Consider the following 27,943-nt stretch of genomic DNA (forward strand, 5'->3'; position numbering starts at 1 on the left):
AAGTTTCCTTACTTTTTGTACCAAGTTTATAAACAACGGACGGAAAACAATAATGGTTAAATAAAAAGCCTATGTGTGCTACAATGGGGTGTTAACGAACACAACGGGACATCACACAAATGCCATTTCAGTGACACTCCCATTGCTGCACAACCCTGCAGCGAATCGCCGGATCTTTTCTTCTGGTTTGAACCTTACAGCGTCTATGCATCAACCCCTGGTGTCAATAAAACACAGCTGGCATTAACAGCCCATTCCTAGCCCCCCACTAGCCTGTGGTCCGCAGCCTGTGGCAGATTGCTGGTGCGTCCTCAGGTTGCAGATCCAGGCGAACCTCTTCCCACACTTTTCACAGCTGAAAGGTTTCTCCCCGGTGTGAACTCTCTGATGCTTCTTCAGGTTCCCGGCCTCTGAGAAGCGTTTACCGCAGGTGTCACAGTGGAAAGGTTTCTCCCCCGTGTGGACTCTTTCATGGGCCTCCAGATTGGACAGACCAGAGAAAGCTTTACCACAGGCTCGGCATATGTAGCTCTTCCTGCGGCGTTCGCTGGGCACCATGCTGGCAGCCTGGCTTTTATTGTGGCGAGCCAAAAGGTTGGCTCGATGCTGTGCAGCAATTGCCACCTCAATGCTGGCCAACGCTGCTGTGGATCCCCTGACAGATCCGGAGCCCATAGTCCTACTGTTTGAGCTGATACCAGAGGTAGTAGTTTTAGCACCACTGTGAGTGTGACTGACAGCAGCTGTGGTGGAGGACAGCGCTGTCTGTGCAGAGGGAATGCTGTGCTGTTGCTGAGAGATCCTGTTGCTATCAGGATGCTGCTGCAGCAGCTGAGCCTGTGCACTTCTGATCATGACTGGTTTTCTGCTCCATGAAGGCTGGGAGGATGGAGCCTGCATCCTCAGAGGTATGGACACAGAAGGCTCTGCTGACAGGCCTGGGATCAGAAATTACAAAGAAGTCAGCACACATTCATTACATCCTTTTCTCTGAATGACTTAAAAATGACTATGTCAGTATCTCCTGCACTGAAGAGTGAAATATGTCATTTTAATTGGAATGCTGTGACTATTGTTTTGTTAGCCTTTAACAGATACAGTTCCCAAGTTGCTTTCACAGCACGTATGTGTCTTAAGAAGAATACACACAGGAAGTGTTTATTAAAACATTTTGATGTCCGTCACTGTTGCGTCTCACAGAACACACCCACATTTCATCAAATGTATCATTCCACACAGACTTCAAGAGACGCATGTGAAGACATAGATTGCTTGTTTTCGGCACTTTACAAGTTTTTCATTACGTTTGGTTTTGCATCACCCAACAAAATTAGCGTGTGCATTGTAAATGCAATTTATTTTTTAAACAATAGTAAACCTGCTAAAAATAGGTAATAGACTCCCATTGTCAGAAGATGAGTATCCTTTCTGGGTTTTTTTTCTGGTGTGTCATGTTTGTTGCTTGAGTGACGAGCTCTGGCAACTATGGCCGTGGTTTAGGTGTGTGTGATGGCCGCGACTGTTCATTCAAAACAACAATGGCGGGCGTGATAGACTGATTATTCATCAAATCGCCTGCCAGGTTTTTTTTTAAAAGTGCCTGCCCTTTTCAGGAAACACCCTGTTAAGATAGATTATTCGCAAGCATTGGCATGTTCTGAAGAGTGACCCGATACTCAGACATCTGCGCTGAGCCGCCCAGCTTTATATTTAGGCGTGCCCACAACATTCGTGACCGATTGGTCCATTCAGACATGACCAACCCACCCTCGACCATTTGGCTTCCCAGCCCACCCCTGGGTTTCTATAAATGTGGTAACTGTGTACAATGCTCTAACTCGACCAATGCGAAAGAATTCTCACATCCCTGTACTGGCAAGAAATACTCCATTTCTTCATTTATTAATTGCAACAGTACACACGTAGTGTACCTTCTAAAGTGTCCCTGTGGACTGGCTTATATAGGCCAAACAAAACGTCAACTCAAATTAAGGGTAGCTGAACACAAGACAGCAATTTGTACCCAGAACTTAACAAATGCCATAGTGAGGCACTACAAGCAGGCCAATCATGGCTCCCCTGCATCACTGAGGCTCTGGGGAATCGAGAAAATCACACCCCCACCCAGGGGTGGTGATATCATTAATGAACTCCTATGCAGGGAAGCGTTTTGGATACATACACTCGACACTCTAGAACCTCTAGGTTTAAATGAAGAATTTAATTTAACTTGCTTTCTCTAATGTCAAAAGTATGTCAAAGTATAGTATTTAAGATGAATATACATTTATTCCCATTGTATTGTGAACATTTTATGCTTGTTACCTATCAACATTGTTTTTAATCTACTTTTGACCTGTTTGTGGGCATTTGCCCGTTAATGACTAACGCCCCCCTTTACGCACAATCACACCTGTTGATAATTCTTATTAAGGGCTTCACTGCCCATTCTCTCCAAGGACTCTGATGAAGATGTAACCTTACATCAAAACATTAGTCACTGTTATGCACCTTAAATTTGCCATATTATGCTCATTTTCAGGTTCATAATTGTAATTTGAGATTGTATCAGAATAGGTTTACATGGTTTAATTTCATATTTTTGTTGTACTGCACATTGCTGCAGCTCCTCTTTTCACCCTGTGTTCAGGTCTCTGTTTTAGCTACAGAGAGAGACCTCTCACTGCTGTAACATCTCTGTTGTCAGTCACACATGCTCAGTAGCTAGGTAAGGATTACATGAGCTAGCTAGCTGTTTCTACAACTTCAGTAGTACAAGGCAGGATTAGCCAGGAGACTTCTTCTAAATGAGGGCACACTTCCAACTTTCTGTGGAATACCTGCAGAACAGGGACATGGAAGTAGTTCTTTTGTAGATTAGGGTGAACTGGTGTGTGCTGTAGCAGTGTTTTGCCATTGAGAACAAGCTAGCATGCTACGGTTAGCCACCTCGTCTCAGCCAAGGGGGTAAGCTTCTCCGCGGACCGCGAACCTCCTATGGCGCCATTTTAATGCTACAAAGCGATCACCCCCCGTTAGCATCCCATTGACTGCCATTCATTTTGACGTCACTTTGACAGAGAATAACTTTACATCTGAAGAGTTTAAAGACTCTATTTGTCCATTGTTTATTTCTAAAGAAACACGACAATGTATAAAAGGCTCCATTACCTTGTACCTCACGTTATGGCTCCGTAGCAGACGTTTTTATAAAAATAGGCTAACGATTGGGTCATAACCACGAGACTTACTGTCTCATAGTAGAGGAATTACCGTATAGTACAGGAGAAGCTCTCAGGCAGTTTGGACTTACATTAGCTGTTTAAGTGTAATTACTAATGTTAACTAGCATTTTAGTGATCAATAATTAGCCTGTGTCTATGTTATCTCCTTACATATACCTACGCTCTCCGTCTCTGCTAGATTGGGAATGATTGAGATTTCTCTTGGCACAGCTACCAGAAGACTTCAACTTTCAGACAGGTTGCTCACGTCACATCTACGTCGTCTCTCTCAGTTGGAGGCTGCGCAGTAACGCTCGGCGCTCACCGGAAAAGTGCTTCTAACGGCCTTCACTGGTCTCCGTCCAGAGACACGGGATCTGTTGGTCCATTCTTATATACAGTCTATGGTCTCAGCTAGTGACGCAGAAAGCCGTGCAGATTTTGACCAGCTCACCCGGAGACTGAAGGCAGGACACATTCAGAAACCGTATCTCACTCTAAACACCATGGATGTATGAAGTTTGTATGTGTGTGGAAGCACCAGAGACACAAAATAACACCCCAAATCCCAGAAAAAGTGATTTTTTTCATAATATGGGCACTTATTTATTAAAATAAAAATAAAAAAACTATAAAGTAAGAAGACATCTGTGTTCCATCGGCGATTCTTTTTTACTCTAAGTAATAGACTCCTTTCCCATTGTCAGAAGATGAGTATCCTTTCTGGGTTTTTTTTCTGGTGTGTCATGTTTGGTGCTTGAGTGACGAGCTCTGGCAACTATGGCCGTGGTTTAGGTGTGTGTGATGGCCGCGACTGTTCATTCAAAACAACAATGGCGGGCGTGATAGACCGATTATTCATCAAATCACCTGCCAGGTTTTTTTTAAAAGTGCCTGCCCTTTTCCAGTTTCCAATGACGGTGTCTCACTTCTGTGTTAACAAACCATTTGGCTCGTCAAGTTGACTTATTGCCAACTGACATGGGACGATGTTTGAGCGCTGCTTGTCTTATCAGGGCACCTTCATCAAAAAGTCAGTACGGTGCGCCTCGCATTTTGCAGACTGCAAATGCGCTCTGTCTAACTGGAGCCTTTGTGTGGATGTGGTCAGTTTCTAGCCCTCCAAAATCCTGACTTATATGATCTTTATTCATGGCTTTGTTGTTGTAACAGTTATCGGCGCCTGCCTGACATCATCATTTCTGCATAACAAGAAAAACAAAACCAGTGACACATTAAGCGTCTACCAAGGAAAGGAGACGATCTCTTACCTTGTGACACAGACGGCTGGATCTGAATAGAGGAGAAACTCTGCCCTTCAATAATAACATCATCCTGGTCACTCTCTGCTGGGGCATCAGTGGTAAAAGGACATGAAGGGCCACTGCCGGCCGAGTCACTATCAGGGGCCCAGCGGGTGAAGAATGTCTCGAGTTCAAACAGAGAGTATTCAGAGCCGAGAGGATTGGTGTTGCTGGATCTCTGCTGCTGTTGTGTTTTTGGGTTGGCGGGTGTGTTGGTGTCTGGTACCCTCAGCTGGACTGCCACCACACTGCTGGGCTCTTGCAATATCACAGGCGTTGGCTGAGGTGCTGCAGACTGGGGAGGAGGAAGAGCGGGGAGCTTTAGCAGAAGAGTGGTGCAGGTGTTATTGACTTAAATCTCATCAGGGTACAGGACTGGATGGACAATCGGAACAGACAGACAATTTAAGAAATGAGATAATATATAGCACCCTCTCTACCACTGTAGAGTGACACTACTCCATAAATCCATGCAATATTAATAGAAAAAGTGGAACAGACACATCTCAGTGCCTGAATTGGAGCAAATAAAAAGGTGCCAATAAGTTCCAAGTTCATCAGTTCCATGAGATGATCATTGCATGTGTCTTTATATTCATAGCTATATCTTGCAGGGGTGACCCAACTATTTGATCTAAGGAGCCTGATTCGAGTGCCAATCTCAAAGTCGCAGTGTCAGAAAACGTGGTTATGTAACAAGGGACCATTCCATTCGGGCTATATGGGGGTGCTGAAAGTCTGATTTTGCATAGAATTGCATGTTTTTTTTCCCCAATAAGTCATGATTTATAGGCTATTTTTGCATAAATATCAGTCTATTTATAATACTGTTAATAACAATTACAAGTAAGGGTAGTCATGTGGACAAAAATCAGAAGTGCCGGTACTCAGTACTGCTGAGTACTGGCTCATTTCAGGCACTGGTCCATCTTAAATATCTGCATGTGAAAATACCATGTAGCATAAATGTATGAACATGTTGTACTGTATGCATTTACAGTCTGAAAACTAACGTTAGCCCCCGGTCCCCTTTCCAACTCCCCATGAATTGGAAAGCCTAGCTGGTGGTTAACATTACAACCCACTGAAGGTGCCAGTGCAGACAGTCCAAAATGTACAGTAATTCTGTAAAAAACAAGGATGTGCTCCAGTAATTGGGTGAAATCTAACTCTACATGGAGTCATACGTAGAGACTGTTAAGGTCATCTGTACATATGGTTACTATGAATTAGAACAATGTACTGTATCAATGTAGATTTTATGAGAATATTGTGCCACAATTTTGTAATGTATGATTTATAATAAAAACACAAATTCGCATGTTGAGTTTTAATAAAGTTTTTAATAAAGATTGAATTACATTGTAAACTGTGGACACTGAGCAGGATATTACTAAATTGTGACACAATAGAAAAAGCTAGTTACATTAACAGTATATGTTTATGCTACATAACAGTCAAACTTTAAATTGACATTCCTTAAGAGAATTATTCTTGTAGATAAAACAAGGAGAAGTATGCATCAGAGGTCCTGTATTAAGACAAACTGAATGCATTTCCACTGGAAGAACATGATTACAATACGATAAAAAAAAATGCAAACAATATTACTGACTGAACATTTCTCCAAGCAGTGTTGTCTTGCACTGTCTGAATTGTCTTATTAGATAGTCTGCTGATTTTATTTAACTTTAGAATGTGAACACACAGATCCACATCTCACTTTATGAACTCCATTGTCAAGTTCACCAAAAAACTGCTGATTTTTAAGAAAAAAAACTGGAATGCGCAATACACAGAGTCATTTTGGGTCGGGCTCTGGCATGATTTGCGTATCAGAGCGAAATTGGAGCAGGATGGAGCTGGAGATTAAGGCACGCGCCGACTTAAAGAAAAGCGCTCTGCACTCCAACCAAAAAACCTCCGCTCGCGTTCCCTGATCACTGCTGAGTGTGTGTGATATTTCATTTTTTTGGTAGTACTTTTTTTAATGGCTAAAATATGTTTTGCTGCTGACTCCGTCCACAGCAGCTTTTGCTTCTCCAAACTGCCAAAAACTTCGCCCCACACACACACACACACACACACACACGCGCGCGCACACACACACACACACGCACACACACACACACACACACTTTTTTTCATACTGGCTCTGCTATTCACTAAAAGGGATTCACTACTCTTACAACATAGGTTAGTAAACAGTAGAAAGCAGCATGGAGGCCAGTGAAATTGTCACGATGGTGTCTCTCTTTCAAACTTGGTGCTGACTTATTTGATGTTCAAGCACTGCTTGGGGGTAGACGGATGAAATTTGTGACCGGGAAGTTACCGATGGAGCAGACGCTTATCACAGCATCGCGCCGGAAATCGGTGGAAAATAAGCGCATCTACCCGAGTGTCCTGTTTCTGTTACTGCCGATTGGAGCTGGAGACGAGAAAAAACAGCACCTGCTGCAGAGTCATCTGTCCCGGGAGTGAAGGCTGATTCAAAACCAAGATGTTAAATGTTTTTTTTTGGCCAGTGGGGAAGAGGTATAAGATTGTCCCTGACTGCATGCCTACATTTGTGGGTGGTGTCTCTTTTGGTGTTTTTTCAGGTTGCTAGGGTCAGAGAACCTCTCGGGGCAGAGCGAGCACTGGTACGGCCTCTCCCCGGTGTGGATGTTCCTGTGGATCTTCAGGTTCCAGAACTGGGAGAATTTTTTACCACAGATGCTGCAGCCGTACGGCCTCTCTCCTGTGTGAGTCCTAAGGTGGGATTCTAAATTTGCCGCTGAGCTGAACCCTTTACTGCAGAACTTACAGATGCAAGCCCTCTTCTTGGGGATTTTCTGCTGCATATCAGCGCTGCCATGACTGCCCTGGCCTGCACTTTGTCCTGGGTCCAGGAACTGCTGGGCCCCCTGTATCTGACCTAAAACCTGGCTGGGGCTAGACTCTTCTGACAGATCGATAACAGGAGGCTGCTGCTGAAAGGACACAGAGGTGTGGAAGCCTCTAGAGCTTTCGGCAGCCATCCCCCTTCCTGCTAAATTCTCAACAGCCAATCCCCTCCCAGAGCTGCCTGGCTCTACTCCAATGAGTGTGGTGGGCAGGTATGAGAGGGGGGTGCAGTGTGAGGACGGCCCTGGGAGGCTGTCGTCATGAAAATAACTACCCCCCCCATTAGTCCACAGCGAAGAACACCCATGGCTGACCTCTGAGAAGCCCCGCCCAGACTCCTGCAGGTCAGACAGACGATTGTTGGAGGTTTCTGGGATTTCATCAAATGGCAGAACTGCTCTACAGTCGTCGGTGCTCGACTCCACCAACCCTGGGTACAAAGAGAAAGACACCGGTCAGACGCTGCATCTACTGGACAGGATTAAATGCAGCATTCATTGCAGAGGTACGGCCGCTCCTATCCCAAGAAGACGCAGAAAAACTTGTTCATGCATTTATTTCAAGTAGATTGGATTACTGTAATGCTCTCTTTACCAGTTTTCCAAAATAATCAATTGACAAACTACAATGAATCCAGAACTCTGCTGCCAGGCTTTTAACTGAAACAAGAAAGAGAGAGCATATTACCCCAGTTTTAGCTAACCTGCACTGGCTCCTAGAGTCTTTCCAGATTGATTGGCTCTTTGTGGTTTGGATCCGGCCTACATTACAACTTTTTTTGTCGTTTTATAATCCTTCACAGCCTCTCAGATCCTCCGTTTTTCTTCGTTTTTTTTTAATGCAAACTCACATTAAAAAAATTAGCAGCTCAGACTTTTTTAACTATGCACCGAAACTATGGAACTCCCTACCCAAGGCTATCATGGTACGTGTCCACTGTCAGCGTCATTTCCATGCTTCCCGTTTATTTCCATGGGAGCAGCCGTGCAATGCATTCGGGTAGCGTTGCGAGGGCTTTGAAGAAGCAGGGCGTCGAGTCGGCCTCTCCTCATTTGCATAAAGTTAAATCCAGGCAACTTTATGCAAATGAGGAGCGGGCAGCTAGGCTCGATGCCCCTCAAAAGCTGACAATTTTTTTTTAAACTGACCGATTTTTAAGTTGACGATCTGAAAATGAAGACAGATTCAGAAACTGTATAGCCTATTTCTTGCTTAAATTGTTTTAAGAAACATGATTCATTAAACTATTTTCGTAAAATAGATCGTATTCCAAACAAGCCGCCATTATGGTCTGTTTTGAAATCTGGGAACAGACAGCCCCACGTGACGCGTTTGTCCAATCAGGTGCAGCCATCAGGCTTGTATGAGGCTGTAGTCTATTTTCTACAGATAACTGCTGGTGGGAAGCCCACTAGCGTGCAATGCTGGGAAGCGGGTCGATCCCTGTCGTGAAAACAACGCCTATATGGACACGTACCATAACAGCTGTGGCTCAAGTGGTAAAGCGGTCGTCTACCAATCGGAAGGTCGGTGGTAGGATCACTGGCCCCTGTCTGCCCCTGGCTATAATTGCGCCTAATGCTGCGCCATCGGTGTGTGAATGTTTATCTGATGAGAAGGTGGCACCTTGTATGGCAGCCTCAGCCACCAGTGTATGAATGTGAATGTGAATGGTATCTGTAGTGTGTAACGCGCTTTGAGTATTCGTTAAGACTAGAAAACTGGCCATGCTGGGTAAGAGACATCTATACAGGCATATGTATTTTATATTGTACGGAGGGTCAGCAGATCCCACAGGGTGATGTCAGAGAAGTGTGCTCATCAACACCTCCTAGTGTGATCACTGCTTCTACTGAAAGGTGACGTGTCCACTCACCCTCTTGTATGCTGAGGCCTGTCTGGTTCTGAGTCCCCGTCACCGGCTCCACCTCCTCCACCTTCACCAGCACCACATCCGGCTCCTCCTCCTTCTGCACACGCACAATAAAGAGAAAATGTCTGATGTTACTGTTGCAGACACACAACATAATTGCACACCATACAGAATGTGCACAGCGTGAGTGGCATTGAAAAGAAGCTACTTCATTCAAAACTTGATAAAGGGGCTGCAGAGTGAGGTAATAATTTTTAGTGAGTTTGTCACTAGTGAAATAAGTGCAAACATTCTGCCGATACAAAATCTAACAGTTATTTGAAACCCATTATGAGGGGCCTTTGCTGTAATGACCTTTTTTTAACAATATGTTGATTAACATTTTACTCGGTGTACAGTTCTAAACTTACAGTGTACTTTGACCACTCAAATCTACACTGAGGTACAGGTGATGGAAACAAAAATTCAAACAGACAAACAGGAACAGCAAACAAGTCAAATGAAAGGGTAAAAAAAAACCTCTCAGACAAAGACATTTTATATGTACATTCCAAAAATGATATAACAAATCACAGCCTAACCAATTCAATTTAAGGTAATTTCATTGTTTAATAGTTTGAACTCACATTGTCCACATTACAAGGTTTACATTAGTCAGTAACCAATCCTCCTCCTCTTCTGCTAGCCCCTTTGCTTCCCTCTTTGTACATACAGTATGTTATTTTTTCCAGAAGAACATTTGCCGAACCCAATGTATGACACTTGGTCTGCTGGTCTTTTTCCAAAATATCGCAACTGATTTTTTTAGCGTGCATATCAATCATTATTTGTTCACTATAGACCTTTTTCACGGCAGACATGTTGACATGTCATAGCAGGAACAGCACAGGTGTATTCAAAACCATTAATGATGGCTGTATTCCACTTAGGAGAGGTCCTGGTATTGTACATGCTGACTCACTGAAATAACTTACTGGGACACTTAATGGAACTGAGCCATCGTTAAGGTTATCAATTTCAGCTGTGCTTTTCCTACTATGACAAGTCAAAATGTCTGCTGTGAAAAAGGTCCGTTGGTGTACTTGTGATGTTAGGGTTATAGTCCTACAGTCGGCGTTAAACCCGCAGCCGCTGTGTCGAGGAGTAAACCTCTATATAGGGGCGCCTGCTCTACCAGGTGAGCTACCCAGGCGCCCATTATTGTCACATATTAATCCTAGCCTGTAACATATATACTGTACTTTTTTTTTTTCCATTGTGTATTTCTTTGACACTTTCTATTGTTTAGGATTTACAGAAACACCTGATTTGTATGTAGACAGTGTTGTTGGTCATTAATGCTTTTTATATACACTGATATACATATATTTTAACCTACCTGTGCATAATAGTTCTATGTTCATTGGCCTCAATTTAGCTGTGTGTATTTCTTCCTTAATTCTATCTTCTATCTTTTAGTAAGAAAAAAACTTCCCTTTGTGTCCACTCTGCTGAATTACTGATCAATCTTTTTTATTGCAGCAATGCAAATCTGATAACATTCATCTGAGATTTCAAGTCATGACAACTTCATCCTTAAGGTCCCATGGCATGAAAACTTCACTTTATGAGGTTTTTTAACATTAATGAGTTCCCCCAGCCTGCCTATGGTCCCCTAGTGGCTAGAAATGGTGATAGGTGTAAACTGAGCCCTGGGTATCCTGCTCTGCCTTTGAGAAAATGAAAGCTCAGATGGGCCGATCTGGAATCTTCCCTTTATGAGGTCATAAGGGGAAAGGTTACCTCCCCTTTCTCTGCTTTGCCCGCCCAGAGAATTTGGCCCACCCATGAGAAAGAGACATCATGGCTTTCAAACGAGCAAAGTGGCAGTTGGTCAAGACCACACCCCCACCCTCCAGCTTGCCTCCCCCCCTCTTCTCCTCAATAGCTACAGACACTGAAATGGAACATACTAAGGAAAGCTCATTGTGGGACTGGCTCTAGTGGCTGGAATTCTGCACCAAGGCTGAATTTCAGGAAAGAGACTTCAGATACAGTATTAGGGCACCACTAAGGTCTATATAAAAGAGACTTCAGATACAGTATTAGGGGACCACTAAGGTCTATATAGAGACTTCAGATACAGTATTAGGGGACCACTGAGGCCTATATAAAAGAGACTTCAGATACAGTATTAGGGGACCACTGAGGCCTATATAAAAGAGACTTCAGATACAGTATCATCCAAAGAGCACCATGTGCGGGACCTTTAAAAAAAAAAAAAAAAAAGGGCTGTACAATAATACTACGTGGTTCAAGAAGCATATTTTATTCAATAAATGAAATGCATACAAAATCTGAAATATTTCAACTATAAAACACAAGAAACATGTTACATTTAGAATGTCAATGCTCTCAAACATTTACTGGGAGTCCATGCAGTATTTCTTTTTTAAAATGTCAAAAATATGCGAAATATCCATTGGGTTTCCCCTATATTGATCCTGCAGTGGCACACTGCTGTGAGTCCATGAATGAGACAACTGTCTGCAGGACAGTCTAGTGTTATCTAAATGGCTAAATCAGTTAACAAGGTGAAGTGAAGATAATGTTGTCTGTAGCCTACCGGTTCCAAACCAGCTTGGTAGTGGACGACATGCAAACGTGCTGATGGATTCAGTGTTTTTAGCTGAGCTAAACCAGAGAATATTCTGTTTAAACAGTATAGTGGTGCTGTTTGCCCTCATTGTTCTCTCTGAAGTTTGCTGAAGTGATGTAATGTAGCATTTTCTTTTCATTTTTTTGGGCATTTTAGAATTTATTTGATAGGACAGCTTAGACATGATAGGGGAAAGAGAGGGGAAATGACATGCTGCAGGGCTGGTTGGAATTGAACCTGCGGCCCCTGCAGTGAGGACTGAGCCTCTGAACATGGGGCGCACGCTCTACCAGGTGAGGTACCCAGGCACCCCATAACGTTGCATTTTATGTGGAGTGAGCACTGCGCCAGACTGAATTCCAACACAAGTACTTATCATTTTTTCCAACCATTTGACCAACGAAAACAACAAAATGTGTAACACACACCTTTATTGAACAAACCACATTTTAAAATCTCCTTCATGTAATGGAAGGGGAACCAGTTGTTCCACCATGTTCAGTCAGTCCAGCCCTCACCTACTAGGGAGTGACCTTGTTCTATTTTAGACTACAGACATGTATGTAAAACTACTCCGTTATGATCAATATTTTGTTTAGCATGGTTTACCCACATAAAAAGTAAAATAAAAGTCTGAAAAGTGACTGGAAGCACATCTACTCTACTCCCTCACTAAGAAAGTCTGGATCTGGCCTCGCACTTCGTTGAGATTCAGCGCAAATCTAGATGAAGCAACCTGCTTGCCGAGCTCCGCCAGCTCGTGGTGCCCCACAACCTACGCCTGCGCAGGACCAGCTGCACGGCCAGCTGCACGGCCAGCTGCACGGCCAGCCCGTTTGCCGAGCTCTGCGGTGACGGCTATGCCATTTTTAGACTATCAAGTCTTGATTCGTAAAGATCAAGAGTTTCCAAGTTTGATTCACATTTTCAAAGTCTTCTTTAAAAACATAGGCGACATGGTATCCAGTTGTTACACGTATAACCGCCATAGTTTTTGGGAAATGTACCACACTAAGGTCATATGGTCAAATTTAAATAATATATTCAGAATGCGAAAATGCCAATCCTGCTTTTGATTTTGATAATTAAAAGCTAAGATAATTGATAATGTAAAGCACTTTGAATTGCCTTGTTGCTGAAATGTGCTGTAGAAATAAAGTTGCCTTGCCTTGCCTTACAACCTGTCAGTCTGTCACTAGAGAACACTGCTGTGCCTGTCTGTCTTGGACAGTGACGGACTGGCCGTCTGGAATTTGGGCAAATGCCAGAAGGGCCGCCCCCCTATGGGCCCCTATGGGCCACTACTGATAATTTGTCTTTGAGTTATTTCATGCATGCAGCCACAAATATTCAAGATTGTGCTGCGGCAAAGTGTGTGGAAAGATACACTCGGAAGGCAGAGTTACTCATTTCCAAGCTAGGTTATTGACAAAAATAGGGCTAGTGTGTTGCAAATGCCAGGGCCGTTTTTTGATCCCAGTTCGTCACTGGTCTTGGAGGAAGTGTTAACCGCACCACGACCGCTATCGGATCGCCATTATATTATATCGCAGCAAATGCTGTCAGAGTTTTGAAAAGAGTAACCACACTTGCAACCGCTTTACCGGCATTGCTGTGACTTAAACAATCGAGGCTAAGTAGTTTTGCTCCATCCGCACCTGTGTGTGTGTGTGTGTGTGTGTGTGTGTGTGTGTGTGTGTGTGTGTGTGTGTGTGTGTGTCAGAGCCGAGCCCTCTCTCCGTCAACACGCGCTCTCAGGTACAGAAATTTGGCACCGTTTGATTTAGCATGAATTGGTCCTCTGTAGTACCAATGTAATTTGGTCAGGTACCCCAAAAAGTACAGAATTCGGTACCCAGCCCTAAACCTCGGTGGTTGATACTACCCATTTCAGGTTTGGACGCTAGAAAAAAATGTTTCCCAACTTTTTAGTCGGAAACCTTTACTTGACCAGTACATTATGTAGTGAGATATTATAAAGAAGACTGACAAATTCATCATAACTATGTTCAAATTGTTTGTCCAAAAGCAGCTTCACTTCAGCATTTTGGTTGAGAGACTAGAAATACATCTTATTCTTGATCCTCTCTTTGAAAATATGTATAAAGTTCCTAAAAAGGTCCCAAACTGTTTTCATTCTGTTGAGCAGTCTTTTTTGACTGCCAACATAGAGTCTTTGCTGGATTATTACATCCTACAGTAGACTTTCGGGAAGAAGAAAGATTAGGTCTGTTCCCAGGTCTCTGCAGGAAATTCAGGGTGGCTCTTTTGCTGGTGTGTTTTCAGGTTTCTTATCCAGGCGAATCCCCTGCCACACAGCTTACAGGCGTATGGCTTCTCTCCAGTGTGAACTCTCTGGTGTTTCCTCAGGTTCCCAGCCTCGGAGAACATCTTTCCACATGTGGTGCAGCTGAAAGGCTTCTCCCCCGTGTGGACGCGTTGGTGGATCTCCACCTTCTTGGGACGATTAAAAGCCTTGCCGCAGTAGCTGCAAACAAACAGTCTTTCCTTGGTGCCAGTTTGATGGCGCACTTTGCTGCCGTCACTGAAGGGCTGGGACACGGGGACACCAGGGCCGCAACGAATCCAGCCGTTAATACTGGAAGAGGTTGATTGGAAATCAGCCGCTGCCATCGAGTATGAACAAGACGGCCTCCTTTCTTCCACTTCAACCCCAGAGTGCTTGTCAAAAAACTCCTCGACCAACGCGTTAGCGCTTCTATTGTCGTCACACAACACATCAAACTGTGAGTCACTGCTGCCGTCATCAATATACTGGGGTGGGTTTATCGTTTGCTGCAGTGAGTCTCTGCCCTCAACAGAGGCACTGACTTCACAATTAAGGAGAGGAGAGGAGCCACTGACCTCCACTCCTCTGCTGCTGCTGGGGCGCCTTGTCCTGCTGCTCTGGATCTGGGACCAGGTCTGACAGGATGTGGACTTGTTGTCCTGCTGTTCAAGGCTGGGTCTCGCAGGTCCACAAGGGACACACTCCAACACTCCTTTAGAGAGAAAACAATTGAATAGTTAATACTTTAGTCTCTTGATACAGTCTATATTTTATTACACACAAAATATGCATGCCTCACATGATACTAGGTCTGCAACTATCATGATTTGTTTTTAATTTTGACAAATCGGTCTGTGATTCATAGGGTTGGGTATCGTTTGGGTGTTTTCCAATACCACTGCTAAAACAATACTTTTTAATAACGGTGCTGGTCCCTACATGGTGCCAAATGGTACAAAACAACAGTCAGTGACATTAAATGCCAATGTCACAGTTAAAGGTGCAGTAGGTAAGCTTATAAAACTAACTTAGCTTAGCTTAACTTAGCTGAAACTGACCCTATGTTCCAGTAGAACTACATGAAGCAGGTCATTTAAAAAATAATCCAGCTCCTCTGGCTCCACCTACAGCCTGGAGTGAGATTTCTTTTTTTTTTTTTTTTAATTGATTCCATTCAGCATTGTCCCATTAGCATTTAACACCTCACATATATGTTTTTCATGTATACAAAACTTACAAATATTTCACAGCAGGGATCAAACACACAAATAGACAAAAAAATCACAGTTAAACACAAAACTCAGTAAACTCAAAATGAGTACATTTTTCACTTCAGACCACATTTTCATTCCCCTCTTGTAAAAACTTTTCTCTCCTGGTGAAGGATAATGCTGAACACAATCTTATGAACAATTGAACAGTCAAAATTTGTAGCAAGAACCAAGGGGATCCATCTGGAGTGAGATTTACAAAAATCCACAGCTCCCTGTTCAGATGCACCAATCAGGGCTGGGGGGGGGGGGGTCTAACTGCATGTCAATCAGAGGGACTGAGAAGTTGTTGATGTTCAAATTTTTTGGCTAAGTCCTGGATCTTCCCAATCCTACCTACAGCACCTTTAACACCAAACTCTTTCAAACTCAACGTCTGCTGTTGGCATCACAGTTCCTCTGTTAAATATTTGTAGTCTCCCAGCCAAACCCTGATAACATCACTATGACATTGTTGACTGTTTACACAGCCTGAGAAGTACTCAACATTACGGATGTCACGAGAACCGATACTTCGGTACCAAGTTGATGCGAAAATTCTGAAAACGTAACAGTACTTATTTTTCTACAGTATTGTAGGTACCGTGAATCCAAACTTTGCGGACCTGATGGGGGCCGCATATACGCCTACACGTGTTCTAGTGTGCCGCTAAATGCTAAAGAAGAACACCGACCAGCACGTAAAAAAAACATGAAATTGCGCATCATCTCCGTGCATCACAACGCTGACTGTTTGACTGCAGTCAGCCTCTGGCTTTACCGTGCATCTACAGCAATGGCTTTCACAACTTCACCTCGAGCTCCAAAGACGCCAAAGACGATTGTGAATGGTTTTAAGAAATGGACACAACGCAGAGTTTTTTTTCTCCTATCCTAGAATGGATCGGTGGTGTAGCCAGACCTTACTCCACAGCGCTGTGGAGATAGAGCTGGCAATGCAAGACTACTAGTAAACTGACCATGTGTAATGTCAGTGGACTGCTCCTTTAAATGAAGTAAACAGGAATCTGAATGAGCATTCAGTGCTTGCCTGTTCTCCATGCTGCAGACACTCAGTGAGTTAGTACTGACAAAGTATTGAGTATTGTTACCCCCAGTGTAGTCTTATATACACGTGAAACAGTATTTTATCTGTACTCACCATCATCTCTGATAAGCGGCACGTTTTCCTCTCCTTCTTCAACTCTTGACAGCTCCTCCCTCTCCTCCTTTACCAGCACTGGCTCTGGCTCCACCAGCTCCACGTCTGGAGACTGTACAATAAGGCAGGTTTGTCAGCAACGACAAGTTTGATATTCATTAGGGGTGTCACGATTTTAAATCAAAAATTAATCAAAATGAGCTTTTCATTTCCACTATCGAAATCAGAAGCAGGATCGGTGATTCTCCCAATATTTTTTTGTCTCTCCACCCCCGCCTACTTGTGCCTGTTCGAAGAAAAAAAAAAAAAAAAACACAGTGTAGCTTACCGGCTGGTAGCATGCAGCTAAAGACACAAGGTAACGTTAGCTTACCGGTAGCCTGCAGCTTGACTATTCTAGACACCATGGCAACTGCCAGAGTCAGAAATAACGGAGAAAAAACAGGAAATACTCCTGCTTCCCTGAAGTCACCGGTGTGGCACATTTTGCCTTCCCCGTGAGTAAGTTATGTAAATAAACAATTACTTTATGGTGACTTCAGGTACATAACTTTAAACTAACGGTGCATTCAATTCTGTGTCCCAAACAGCAGCGGCAGACAGCCGCCCACCAAGACCCAGGGTCTGTCCGAGGTTTCTGCCCGTTTAAAGAAGTTTTTCCTCGCCACTGGTGGGTCTCTATAAATTATAGAGTGTGGTCTAGACCTACTGTATAGTGTCCTGAGATAACTTCTGTTATGATTTGACACTATAAACAAAATGAAATTAAATTGCGTCACAAAAACAACTCAAACCATATAGTCTTATTCTCTTATTGTGGTATTGCCGTCCCTGTTGGAAAAAAAAAAAAAGTTTAATTTGAAAATTGAACTCAATCGTGACCTTACAATCGAAAGTCAAATCGAATCGTGGATTTGGAGAATAGTGACACCCCTAAAAATTCATGCAGCTACAGTACATGCACTCACCCAGAACAGCCACCCAGTACAAACACAACCCTCTGCTTTTTACAAACAACTTCCAGATAAAGTTAATTTATAGCATTGCTCAGCAGCCAACCTGTCCATCCCTGTGCGTTTGTTCCCAGAGCTCGGATTTATTAACATCCATTCATCATAGTCCCCTTGACTCCCTTTTGGAGTGCTTACCTTACTCTGGACACTGTCAAAATGAATCGGCTCGCTGCTTGCATCCTCTGCAGCAGCTCTACCAGACCACAGAACCACGTCCATCCGTCGCTCAAACACACCACCTACACAAAAACAGGGAAAGAGTCCATTTAGAAACACTGACAGTGGACATTTCATTTCTGTGTCACTACAGTTGAAGCAAAGATGGGAAAATCATAGCATCTTAACAGTTATCTTAATAAGCCCAAGCATATTGTTGCTAAGGAATGTTATCAATGTTTTACATTAATCAATCAACTGTTTGCTAAAATGTTCACCACAACAACTCAATAAGCTGATGATAGTCTGTATCTGTCAAAGCATTGGTTAGTGATTTTTTTGATGGAAACAATTCAAGGATATAATGCAAAAGTTAACATACAATACACAATTCGCCCTACTCTAGAATTCATGAATCTAGAATGTGATGCAAATTTTCACTTTTAAGCAGTGGCGTAGGCAGAAATTGTATTTTGGGTGGGCCAGTAGGGCTGGGCATCATTCAAAATCTTTCGATCCGGTGCCAGTTTCGATACCTCAGTTTCGATGCCGGTTCCTTAACGATACCATATGTTTTAAAATCCATTTCAACATCAACAAAAATACATTAAACACAAAACGTTTATTTTCCACCTTAACTGTGAATCAAAACAGTTATCAAAATTTAAAAAAATCTGGTAACACTGCTCACTCAGTAACATTAATAACACTGGTTGTGCTTTTGGATAGGGGGGGGGGTGCACCAGTCAGATACTCAGGATTGGTATCAATCCAAACTTGGCCAAAATTAACAAAAAAAGAGAAACCTTTTTGCCACAACATGAACATATTATCAATAATAAATAATATAATAATAAATAAAACAAACAAATGACATTGCGTACAGGCTAATATTGAACTAATTAAAATGCAAAGGAATGGAAAGATTTTTTTGTGCAAACTGCATAATGACACAAACCTTTAACAATAAACTTGGTGACTGCCCTGTTGTCAACATTGAACTAATGGAGAACTAACTTAAAGGTCCCATGGCATGAAAATGTCACTTTGAGGTTTTTTAACATTAATATTAGGGTTGTGAAACGATTATTTATTTATTTTATTTTTTTTTAAATCGCGATTAATCGCTGAATTTCTATAGTTAATCGCGATTAATCGCATATTTTATCACATTAAAATTCTAATATTTTGCATTTCAGAACAGCTTTTAAGTACATATTAAGAATGGAAAGCAATTCTTACCAGTGTATCTTGATTGGGAATCAAATGAATGCAAAGAAAGTTACTTTATGAACTTGATTTTAAGATTTGTAATTATTTATTTACTGTAAAACAAAAGAAAAATGTGTGAACCTGTCATTATTGCACAATTCCTCCAAGTACCTAACTAAAAATCCCTATCCTTACTAGAGTCAATATAGTGTTTAGTAACTCCTAAATAATGTTGATTCCTCACTGACGTCCAGTGATCACCGGTTAATGAGACAGTGTTTGCAGCACCTTGCAGCAGTTCCAGTGTGGCTGCTTTCTCCGTGTCATACAGGTTGTGTATCCGTGAAAACTACTGTCCCCCTCGACAGCAACGAGACAGGTCAGAACATGCCAACCGTAGTACGTCTTTAAGACCCGAGTCCTCCAGGATGCTGACAGGTCTGCAGGTAGATGCCACCCGTTTCGCAAGAGCTGTAGTAATTTTTTGGGATTTGGTTTCATCAACAGGTCAGCAAGTAGCACTCTCCTGAGTGGGTAGCATGCTAGCGGGTAGCATCACGTTAACTGTACTATGCTTAGCTCCGTAGGTGGTAGCTCAAGCTTGACGTGCTTCGGCGATATTTTAATTCGGCTTTACACAATGTGCATATGGCTTTCGAATTGTCTACGAGCCGTCTGGGAGTTTTGGAAAATAAAAAGCTCCATTCAGAGTTATTGCTGCTGTGTTTCTCCATCATGCTGCAGCCTGCAGCAGCAGGATGTGTTAGGAGGAAGTGGCAGCTTGACGATAAGTAACGGTGCTGCAAAGGGTCAAAATAGTAGCCTGTTAGGCACGACGCAAAGCCGAGTGAAGTGTAAAATAAATTAATAAATGCCAGCATGCGATTAATGCAATTAAAAAAAATTAATCGCATTGCGTCGGCCCTTAATCGCATCGTGATTAACGCGTTAATGCTGACAGTACAAATTAATATGCGTTCCCCCAGCCTGCCTATGGTCCCCCAGTGGCTAGAAATGGTGATAGGTGTAAACTGAGCCCTGGGTATCCTGCTCTGCCTTTGAGAAAATGAAAGCTCAGATGGGCCGATCTGGAATCTGCTCCTTATGAGGTCATAAGGGGAAAGGTTACCTCCCCTTTCTCTGCTTTGCCCGCCCAGAGAATTTGGCCCACCCATGAGAAAGAGACATCATGGAAAACGAGCAAAGTGGCAGTTGGTCAAGGCCACACCCCCACCCTCCACCTCGCCCCCCCTCTCTCCTCCTCAATAGCATTTAAAGCTACAGACCCAGAAATGGCACATCCTAAGGAAAGCTCATTGTGGGACTGGCTCTAGTGGCTGTAATTCTGCACCAAGGCTGAATTTCGGGAAAGAGACTTCAAATACAGTATTAGGGGACCACTAAGGTCTATATAAAAGAGACTTCAGATACAGTATTAGGGGACCACTAAGGTCTATATAAAGAGACTTCAGATACAGTATTAGGGGACCACTAAGGTCTATATAAAAGAGACTTCAAATACAGTATTAGGGGACCACTAAGGTCTATATAAAAGAGACTTCAGATACAGTATTAGGGACCACTAAGGTCTATATAAAAGCATCCAAAGAGCACCATGTCATGGGACCTTTAAGTGCAAAGGAATGTAATTGAATTGCCTTGTTGCTGAAGAAATAAAGTTGCCTTGCCTTACAACCTGAGCCTGTCAGTCAGTCACCAGGACACAGAAACCACTGTTGTGCCTGCTTGTCTCAGAGGAAGTGTAACGTCAACAGCACCGCGACCGCTTTCGCCTCGCCATTACTATCATATCGCAGCAAACGCTGTCTGGGTGAAGTTTTGAAAAACTGTAACCAAACTTGAAACCACTTTATCGGCATCGCCGTGACTCACTGTGACTTCAACAAAACTGCAGAGCCGACGTAGTTTGCTCGAGTTTACTCCGTCCGCACCTCTGTGTGTGTGTGTGTGTGTGTGTGTGTGTGTGTGTGTGTGTGTGTGTGTGTGTGTGTCGGAGCTCTGCTCTCTGTCAATATGCAGAGAGGACAGATAAGCTTGCGCTCTCAGGTACCGAAATTTGGTACCGTTTGATTTAAAGGACAGTTCCGGCGCAAAACTAACCTAGGGGTTAATAACAGATGTGTACCCACTCGGTCGTTCGATTAGCACGTTTTCATGCTAATCGAATGTGCGTGGACCGCTGATTAGCTTACAACGCTAGTATTCGGGCACAGGGAAAGTAAAAACAAATCGCCATTTATATCACTAAAAATATCAAAATATCACCACACTTCAACGGTAGCATAATGAGGGTCCCTAAATGTTAACCGAAGCATTGATAACTTCGTAAGTGTACAGACAGTTTATTAAAAAGATAGCTTAGAAAGACCGTAGCTCCCAAGACGGCGGCCGCCTGTATACGAGAATGTTACCGTCTTTATAAACTATCTTTTTAATAAACAAAGTTCTCAATGCTTCAGTTAACATTTAGGGACCCTCATTATTGACAAAGATCAGTCTATAAAGGCTGTAAACAACAGAATAGACAAAAACCTGTCTATTATAACCTATTCAAGCTCAAATATATTTGCACTGGCAGAACCAGCAGCATTGGCTCTACCGCGCACAGCATTATTAATAATTAACCATTTTATTGCACAAAGTGGCAAATAAACAAACAGCAGAGAAGTGTTGTTGTTTCTTAGAACCCACACAAACAAACTCCTCTCTGGCTGATGGGCTGTCAGCTCCGCTGGGGAAACGTCTGCACATGATGCAGAAAAGCACGTCCTTACTTACAATGTATTCCAACCAAGAAAACTGTCCATACCACTTTAAAGAGAAGCTATTGTTGCCGTGGTAACTTTTAACACGTCATTGTCTGAAAGGCAGCCCAGAGAGTCTGCCTGTCGTAACCCATTGCAGCCAACAGTTCCGTTTTAATCAGAAGAGAAGACACATTAAACACACACAACTAGTTTTTTTACATACATTTGAATATTTTTCATAAAGCGTATTTTGATCAAACTTGGCTGGACGGGCTAGTGAGTAAAATTGGCAAGCCAGTGCCGCCCTGGCCAATTATTGACTACGCGCCTGCTTTCAAAGTAGATGCAGAAAACTGCCCCACATTTTGTAATACTGATTGAGCTCACGTTAGAGACAATATTCAGTTTTTCCCGTGCAAGTCAGGATGATAGTTCTTTAAGCCGGTGGCAGATGTGATGGCATGACACATCTTTCCAATAAACAACAGTCAGCTGTTTGTGTGAATTAGGCTGGAAAATCATGTCTTCTCAAAGATATATATTCATGTTAGAGGCCATCACAATGTTTGTTTACAATAACTTCCAGGTAGAAAACTCCTGCGTCCCGTACGTACGATAGCCTCGTTCGAGATGAGCTGTGCCTCGCCGGTAAAGTGGACGAGAGCAGGCGGCAGCAGCAGTGGGCAGTGACAAAAAGTGACACTACGTGTGTTCTGTGTCCTTATTTACCTGTTGGGCCACAGACTACAGATAATGACACCACACAAACTAGTCAGTCCGACTGGCGGTGAGATGTTGCTGTTCCTAACGCTAGTTTGGAGTTTTAAAGACACTAGCAAAGAAACAGTACAGAAAATAATCACAGCAGAAACGTCAGACAGGTCGGACCTCCGTGATTAACTATATATCTTAAAAACGTTACATTAATGGCTGAAAATGACAAGAGAAATAGACAAGTTTGCAGATGTTACATACTGTATCTCTGCAATTGAAATCAACAGCCTTTCGTCTAACCGGAAGTAGCGTTCAAAATTAACTTTTTCGTGCACCAGCCAAATGGCTAGTGGATGTTCACAGTTTACCAGCCACTCAATAGATCACCATTGTTTCATGGGCTGGTGAGTGAAGCAAATCTCCCCAAAGTGCTTTTTGTGTAAGTGCAACATCACAGTGATTCCTTCTGTAGACCCAAGATGCAAAGCATGGGATTAGAATGGGTTTAGTTTAGTTATATGGGAAATTACTTTGTTCCCAAATGTTTGCATCTCCTCACAATACTAAATAAATTAGTATCTGGTTCCTTTATAGGTTTGGCATTAAAGCGTAACTCTCGCCAACCTAGGGTCTTTTTGTTAATGTACTCGAGTCAAACTTTCGTTTAAAAGCAAAATTAGGACGGAAACGCCACTTTTAAGATTTACCGTATTCTCGTTTTTTCGGTCAAATGGCCTTTTGAATGGGAGTGCTAGGGGCATTACTATGCTAGCATCAAAATAGCTATTTTTAAACCACTAAGAAGGCTCGACACAACATGAGACTTTGCTCCAAGTATCACCAGGGGCTCTACACCTTAACGAAAGCATTGACAACATTGGTTGTGTTCACAGAGTTTACTAAAAAAGGTTAAAAAAGTCACTGTAGCTGTTGTGGTTTCCGGGCGCTACCATCTCGCCAGTCACAAAGTGTTGATCTCCAAATGTGAATGAACGGACTCCATAGGAGGAAATGTCATTCTTATATGAGGCTCCTTTTTCAACTACAAGGTCAATATTGTTTTTCACTAACAACAAAACAACAAATTATCCGGGCATTTATATGGAACTAAGCTTTAGGAGCTTTCCATCTTTACTCTCCTCCCTGTTACGTTGCATTCAGAGATGGTAGCACCCGGAAACAACAACAACAAGAGCTACAGTCATTGACATATATAAAATGGACCAACAGATCTCGTGTCTCTGGACGGAGACCAGTGAAGGATATTAGAAGCACTTTCCCGGTGATGGCTGAGCGTTACTGAGCAGCCTCCAACTGAGCTTGAAGACGTAGATGTGACGTGAGCAACCTGTCTGAAAGTTGGAAGTCTTCTGGTAGCTGTGCCAAGAGAAATCTCAATCATTCCCAATCTAGCAGAGACGGAGAGCGTAGGTATATGTAAGGAGATAACATAGACACAGGCTAATTATTGATCACTAAAATGATAGTTAACATTAGTAATTAATCTTAAACAGCTAATGTGAGACAAAACTGCCTGCGAGCTTCTCCTGTACTGTACGGTAATTCCTCTACTATGAGACAGTAAGTCTGGTGGTTATGACACAATCGTTAGCCTATTTTTACAAAAACGTCTGCGTTTCTTTAGAAATAAACAACGGATAAATAGAGTCTTTAAACTCTTCAGATGTAAAGTTATTCTCTGTCAAAGTGACGTCAAAATGAATGGCAGTCAATGGGATGCTAACGATAGGTGGCTTGGTAGTATTAAAATGGCGCCATAGGAGGCACACGTTGTGAGGAGACGCTTACCCCCTTGGCTACTGTGAGTTGTTCAAAACCTTTCTTTTTAGTAAATTCTGCGAACACAACCAATGTTGTCAATGCTTTCGTTAAGGTGTAGAGCCCCTAGTGATACTTGGAGCAAAGTCTCATGTTGTGTCGAGCCTTCTTAGTGGTTTAAAAATAGATATTTTGATGCTAGCATAAAAGTGTCCCTAGCACTCCCATTCAAAAGGCCATTTGACCGAAAAACGAGAATACGGTAAATCTTAAAAGTGGCGATTCCGTCCTAAATATGTTTTTAAACGAAAGTTTGACTCGGGTACACTCGGGATTTAAATGGCCATTAAAGCTGATTCTGATTCTATAAAAAGTAAACATAGTTTCCTCATATAGTAGAATATGAAGTTATTTGGTAGAACAGTGAACAATTTGTGAACCCATTAGGATCTCTGCTGGTCACTTCAGACATTCTTCGGAAAGGATCTACAGTATTTCCACATAATTACTTCACCTAACGTTACGTAACTAAATACATCACACACTTCTTGGATAGCTAAAATATATTTCATTTCTAAATGTAAAAACATAAAACATTTATATATTTAGCATATGTATATGCATACATTGATTTATGTAGTTATCTTCTAACTGATCCTGTGCGTGCATTATCTTTTACTTTTATCGATTGGCCATTCTCTCCTCCTGGGTTTAATATGTATGTATAATACTTTTACCTTTCCGTGTTTGGTTTAAAACGAAAAAACGAACTGCCAAAACGTACACGGAACAAAACAGCCTTAACACTGTGTTTAAATGAAAGACTGACATGGTTTTATACTTGAGTGATCCACTCGTGCATTATTCTTGTCATACCGGTGGTGTTTATCTGCACCCTGGATCGGCTGCTGTTCATGGCGCTCTCCCGGAGCCTCCTCTCGGCGTTTCCCCGGGCCATCTTCAGCTCCAGCAAATGCAGCTTCCTCTTTAGGGCTTTGTTCTCTCTCTGGCACTGAGACATCTGTAAACTCACCACCGCATAGTCGTCGTCTACCAGCTTACAGATCTCCGCCACTGCTGCATTAGCCAGGACCTCCATGATGGAGGCCAGCTGGGTCTGGAAGGCCAGACGGCTAGACATTGTCCCTACAGTCGGTGGCTCGCTGGTTGCTCCGTCGTCTTAAATAATACCTAATGTAGGATTAGGAAGTTTGGTCAAAACATAACAGCTATAGTGGAAATTCTACGTTTTTAAATGTTGGTCAGGTGAAAGAAGACTAACGCAGAGCTAAAGTACCTTCTCAGCAACCTAACCACCATAATGACCTAAGATCCGACCGCAAACATTTGGCGTCATTTCCGGTGTGTGTCGAACAGATGATTTTAACAAAAGAAAAAACATGATTTCGACCGAGGCCAAACCATTGGTAGGTAGCTGCCAAACCTCTTAATATACAGTCTATGGGCCAACTGCAGCAACAATCGGCTTCATAATTCATTACATATGAAGACGTGACCCACTAAAAAGTACTACACTACCCACAATCCTAAGCGTAACAGTGACGTCTTATTGGTGGAGGGAGCTCGATGTTACCATGGAAACGTGTACTGCACCGGCGAACGGCTATCTGTTAGCAGAGACGGTTTAGAAACAACTGGCTATTTGCTGTTGGTGCTACCATTTATTTATGTACTACACCGTCTAGTACCTTGGCTTTTTTTTTTTTTTTTTTTTTTTGCCGTTTTCAAAATGTTTTTGAGCCGAATCAAATGTTTTATTGTAAGGACTCATCTCTTAGCTAACGTTAGCTGTTTGGCTTGGTTCCAGGCTTAAAACTCTTTGTATTAACATTTTACTTCAATGGAGAAAACCTTTAAATGAAGTTTAATCCCAAAAACACAATGAGTTTTTCTTTGCCACCGGCTCTGTCTTTTGGTTTTTCTTAACGTTTCCCTCTTCCTTTAGCTTTCCCTCGCACCTCCGTCACATCAACTGATCTCTGACTCTGCTCACAGAGAAAAATATGTAGCCTACGCTGTAAACATTGCCTTACACTATTAATCTCATACAATATACAGAATAACGATAGCACTGATACTTTACTAACATTAGCTTGCATATGCTTGGGAACCTGACAGCAATGAAATGGTACTAAAATAACGAAAACGTTTAAAAAAAAAAAACTATTATTCCTTTTACATAGAGGTCATAACCAACATGTTAACTGACTAAATAACTAAATGCAATTTGTAATTGTTTTCTAAAGTAACCTAATTCGTACTGGAAGCCATGTTAATCTGGGCATACGGCCACCGTAGGAGTTTAAAAAAGCGCTCAGAATGGGAGGGGCTACAAAGTAACATTCAGTTGGTGGTCATATACAATTTCACCGCTAAATGGGAGAGAATCTTACACAATTTAAGAATGCTATTGTCTGGATTGACTTAGGCTGAACAAATGGCACATTTTTAGCAACCATGGCTGTCTGTGAGGACGCCCAAAATTTAGAATGAACCCGGAGACCTCACTGAACAAAAATCAAACACAACTGAAAACTGTCCATCATATATATTTTTATTTTGATCGTTTTTTCATTCGACAATTTGCCAAAAATGTGACCCAACTTATCAGATGTCACAGGTCTCAAAGTACTACTTTAAGAGTTCACAGATTGCCATTCCCATGTAGTAGAAGTGAAATCATTCGTCTTGTTAAATTAGATGTGTAATTGTTTGTTTCCCGACCCTTGTTGCTGTTGCTGTGTGTGTGTATGTGTGTGTGTGTGTGTGTGTGTGTGTGTGTGCGTGTGTATAAGCTTGACACTCTTTCAGTGTTAGTGAAGTCTGAGATAACTGCAGTAATACTAGTTCCACTCTTCATTTATAAGTTTTGTGCATTTGTGATAATCAGGTAGTATCCATTTTGTATCTTTTGTCACTGTAGGCAAGTCAAATTCACGTATACCTCCTTTGACAATTGAAAGACAAATAGCCTAACTTCCTCCCCTGTCATAATTTTTTTCTCCTTTTTTGTTAATTTCTGAAAACATAACAGGTTCTCACAGAGTTTAGATGATAGAGAAGTTCCAGTCCCCTATATATGAGATCGCACACACAGAAATGACGCCAGTTCATTGCAAACCTTTTACATATTTAATGATACCCATACATTTTTAAACACCGGAACATGTCATAAAAGAGTACTAAAAGGCAACATATTCGTTGGCTCTGCAACCTACAGCTACTGCCAATTACATCCAAACATCTACACATACAAACACGACTCTCTGATATATATGTTTTTACTTTACATGTTTTTACAGTCCTTTGTTCTTTGATTTTTAATTGAGAACAAAGAATGATTGACATTAAAAAGACTGTTACACCTCAGGCTTCAACCTCCAATTTTTGTCCATGGCTTTAACAACTAGTTATGCGGCTGTGGCTCAGGTGGTAGAGCAGTCTCTTGCCAATCGGAAGGTTGGTGGTTTTGATCCCTGGCCCTGCACTCCCCATGTCGAAGTGTCCTTGGGCAAGACACAAAACCCCAAATTGCTCCCGATGCTGCTCCATCGGAGTGTAAATGTGTGCGAGTGTTTATCTGATGAGCAGGTGGCACCTTGTACGGCAGCCTCGGCCACAGTGTATGAATGTGTGTGAATGGTGGATGG

General features: G+C 42.4%; 1 protein-coding gene and 1 long non-coding RNA gene across 2 annotated transcripts; one reads left to right on the top strand and one right to left on the bottom strand.

Moving 5' to 3' along the window:
- Positions 1 to 25,702, bottom strand: si:ch211-89o9.6 (protein sister of odd and bowel). Its single transcript, XM_031314213.2, has 8 exons — positions 25,149 to 25,702; positions 17,779 to 17,882; positions 16,631 to 16,742; positions 14,794 to 14,930; positions 9,294 to 9,387; positions 7,732 to 7,847; positions 4,496 to 4,823; positions 1 to 938 (listed from the first exon to the last, which is right to left on the bottom strand). The coding sequence occupies exons 1-8, from the start codon at positions 25,411 to 25,413 to the stop codon at positions 244 to 246; spliced, it is 1,851 nt and encodes a 616-aa protein (XP_031170073.1). The 5' UTR covers positions 25,414 to 25,702; the 3' UTR covers positions 1 to 243.
- Positions 22,338 to 26,734, top strand: LOC118494892. Its single transcript, XR_004897099.1, has 3 exons — positions 22,338 to 22,389; positions 22,572 to 22,573; positions 26,722 to 26,734. It is a non-coding gene; the product is annotated as an uncharacterized LOC118494892 (long non-coding RNA).
- Positions 26,735 to 27,943: the final 1,209 nt, after the last annotated feature.

Source organism: Sander lucioperca, chromosome 4 (genome assembly GCF_008315115.2).
Source record: "Sander lucioperca isolate FBNREF2018 chromosome 4, SLUC_FBN_1.2, whole genome shotgun sequence".
Lineage (NCBI taxonomy): Eukaryota > Metazoa > Chordata > Actinopteri > Perciformes > Percidae > Sander > Sander lucioperca.

Excerpts from the sequence above, each read along its gene's own strand:
- si:ch211-89o9.6 (XM_031314213.2), bottom strand. The coding sequence starts at position 25,413 with ATGTCTAGCCGTCTGGCCTTCCAGACCCAGCTGGCCTCCATCATGGAG. Across the intron at positions 14,931-16,630 it reads GCCGCTTATCAGAGATGATG|GAGTGTTGGAGTGTGTCCCT; the intron begins GTGAGTACAGAT and ends TTCTCTCTAAAG. Across the intron at positions 939-4,495 it reads CCAGCCGTCTGTGTCACAAG|GCCTGTCAGCAGAGCCTTCT; the intron begins GTAAGAGATCGT and ends TTCTGATCCCAG.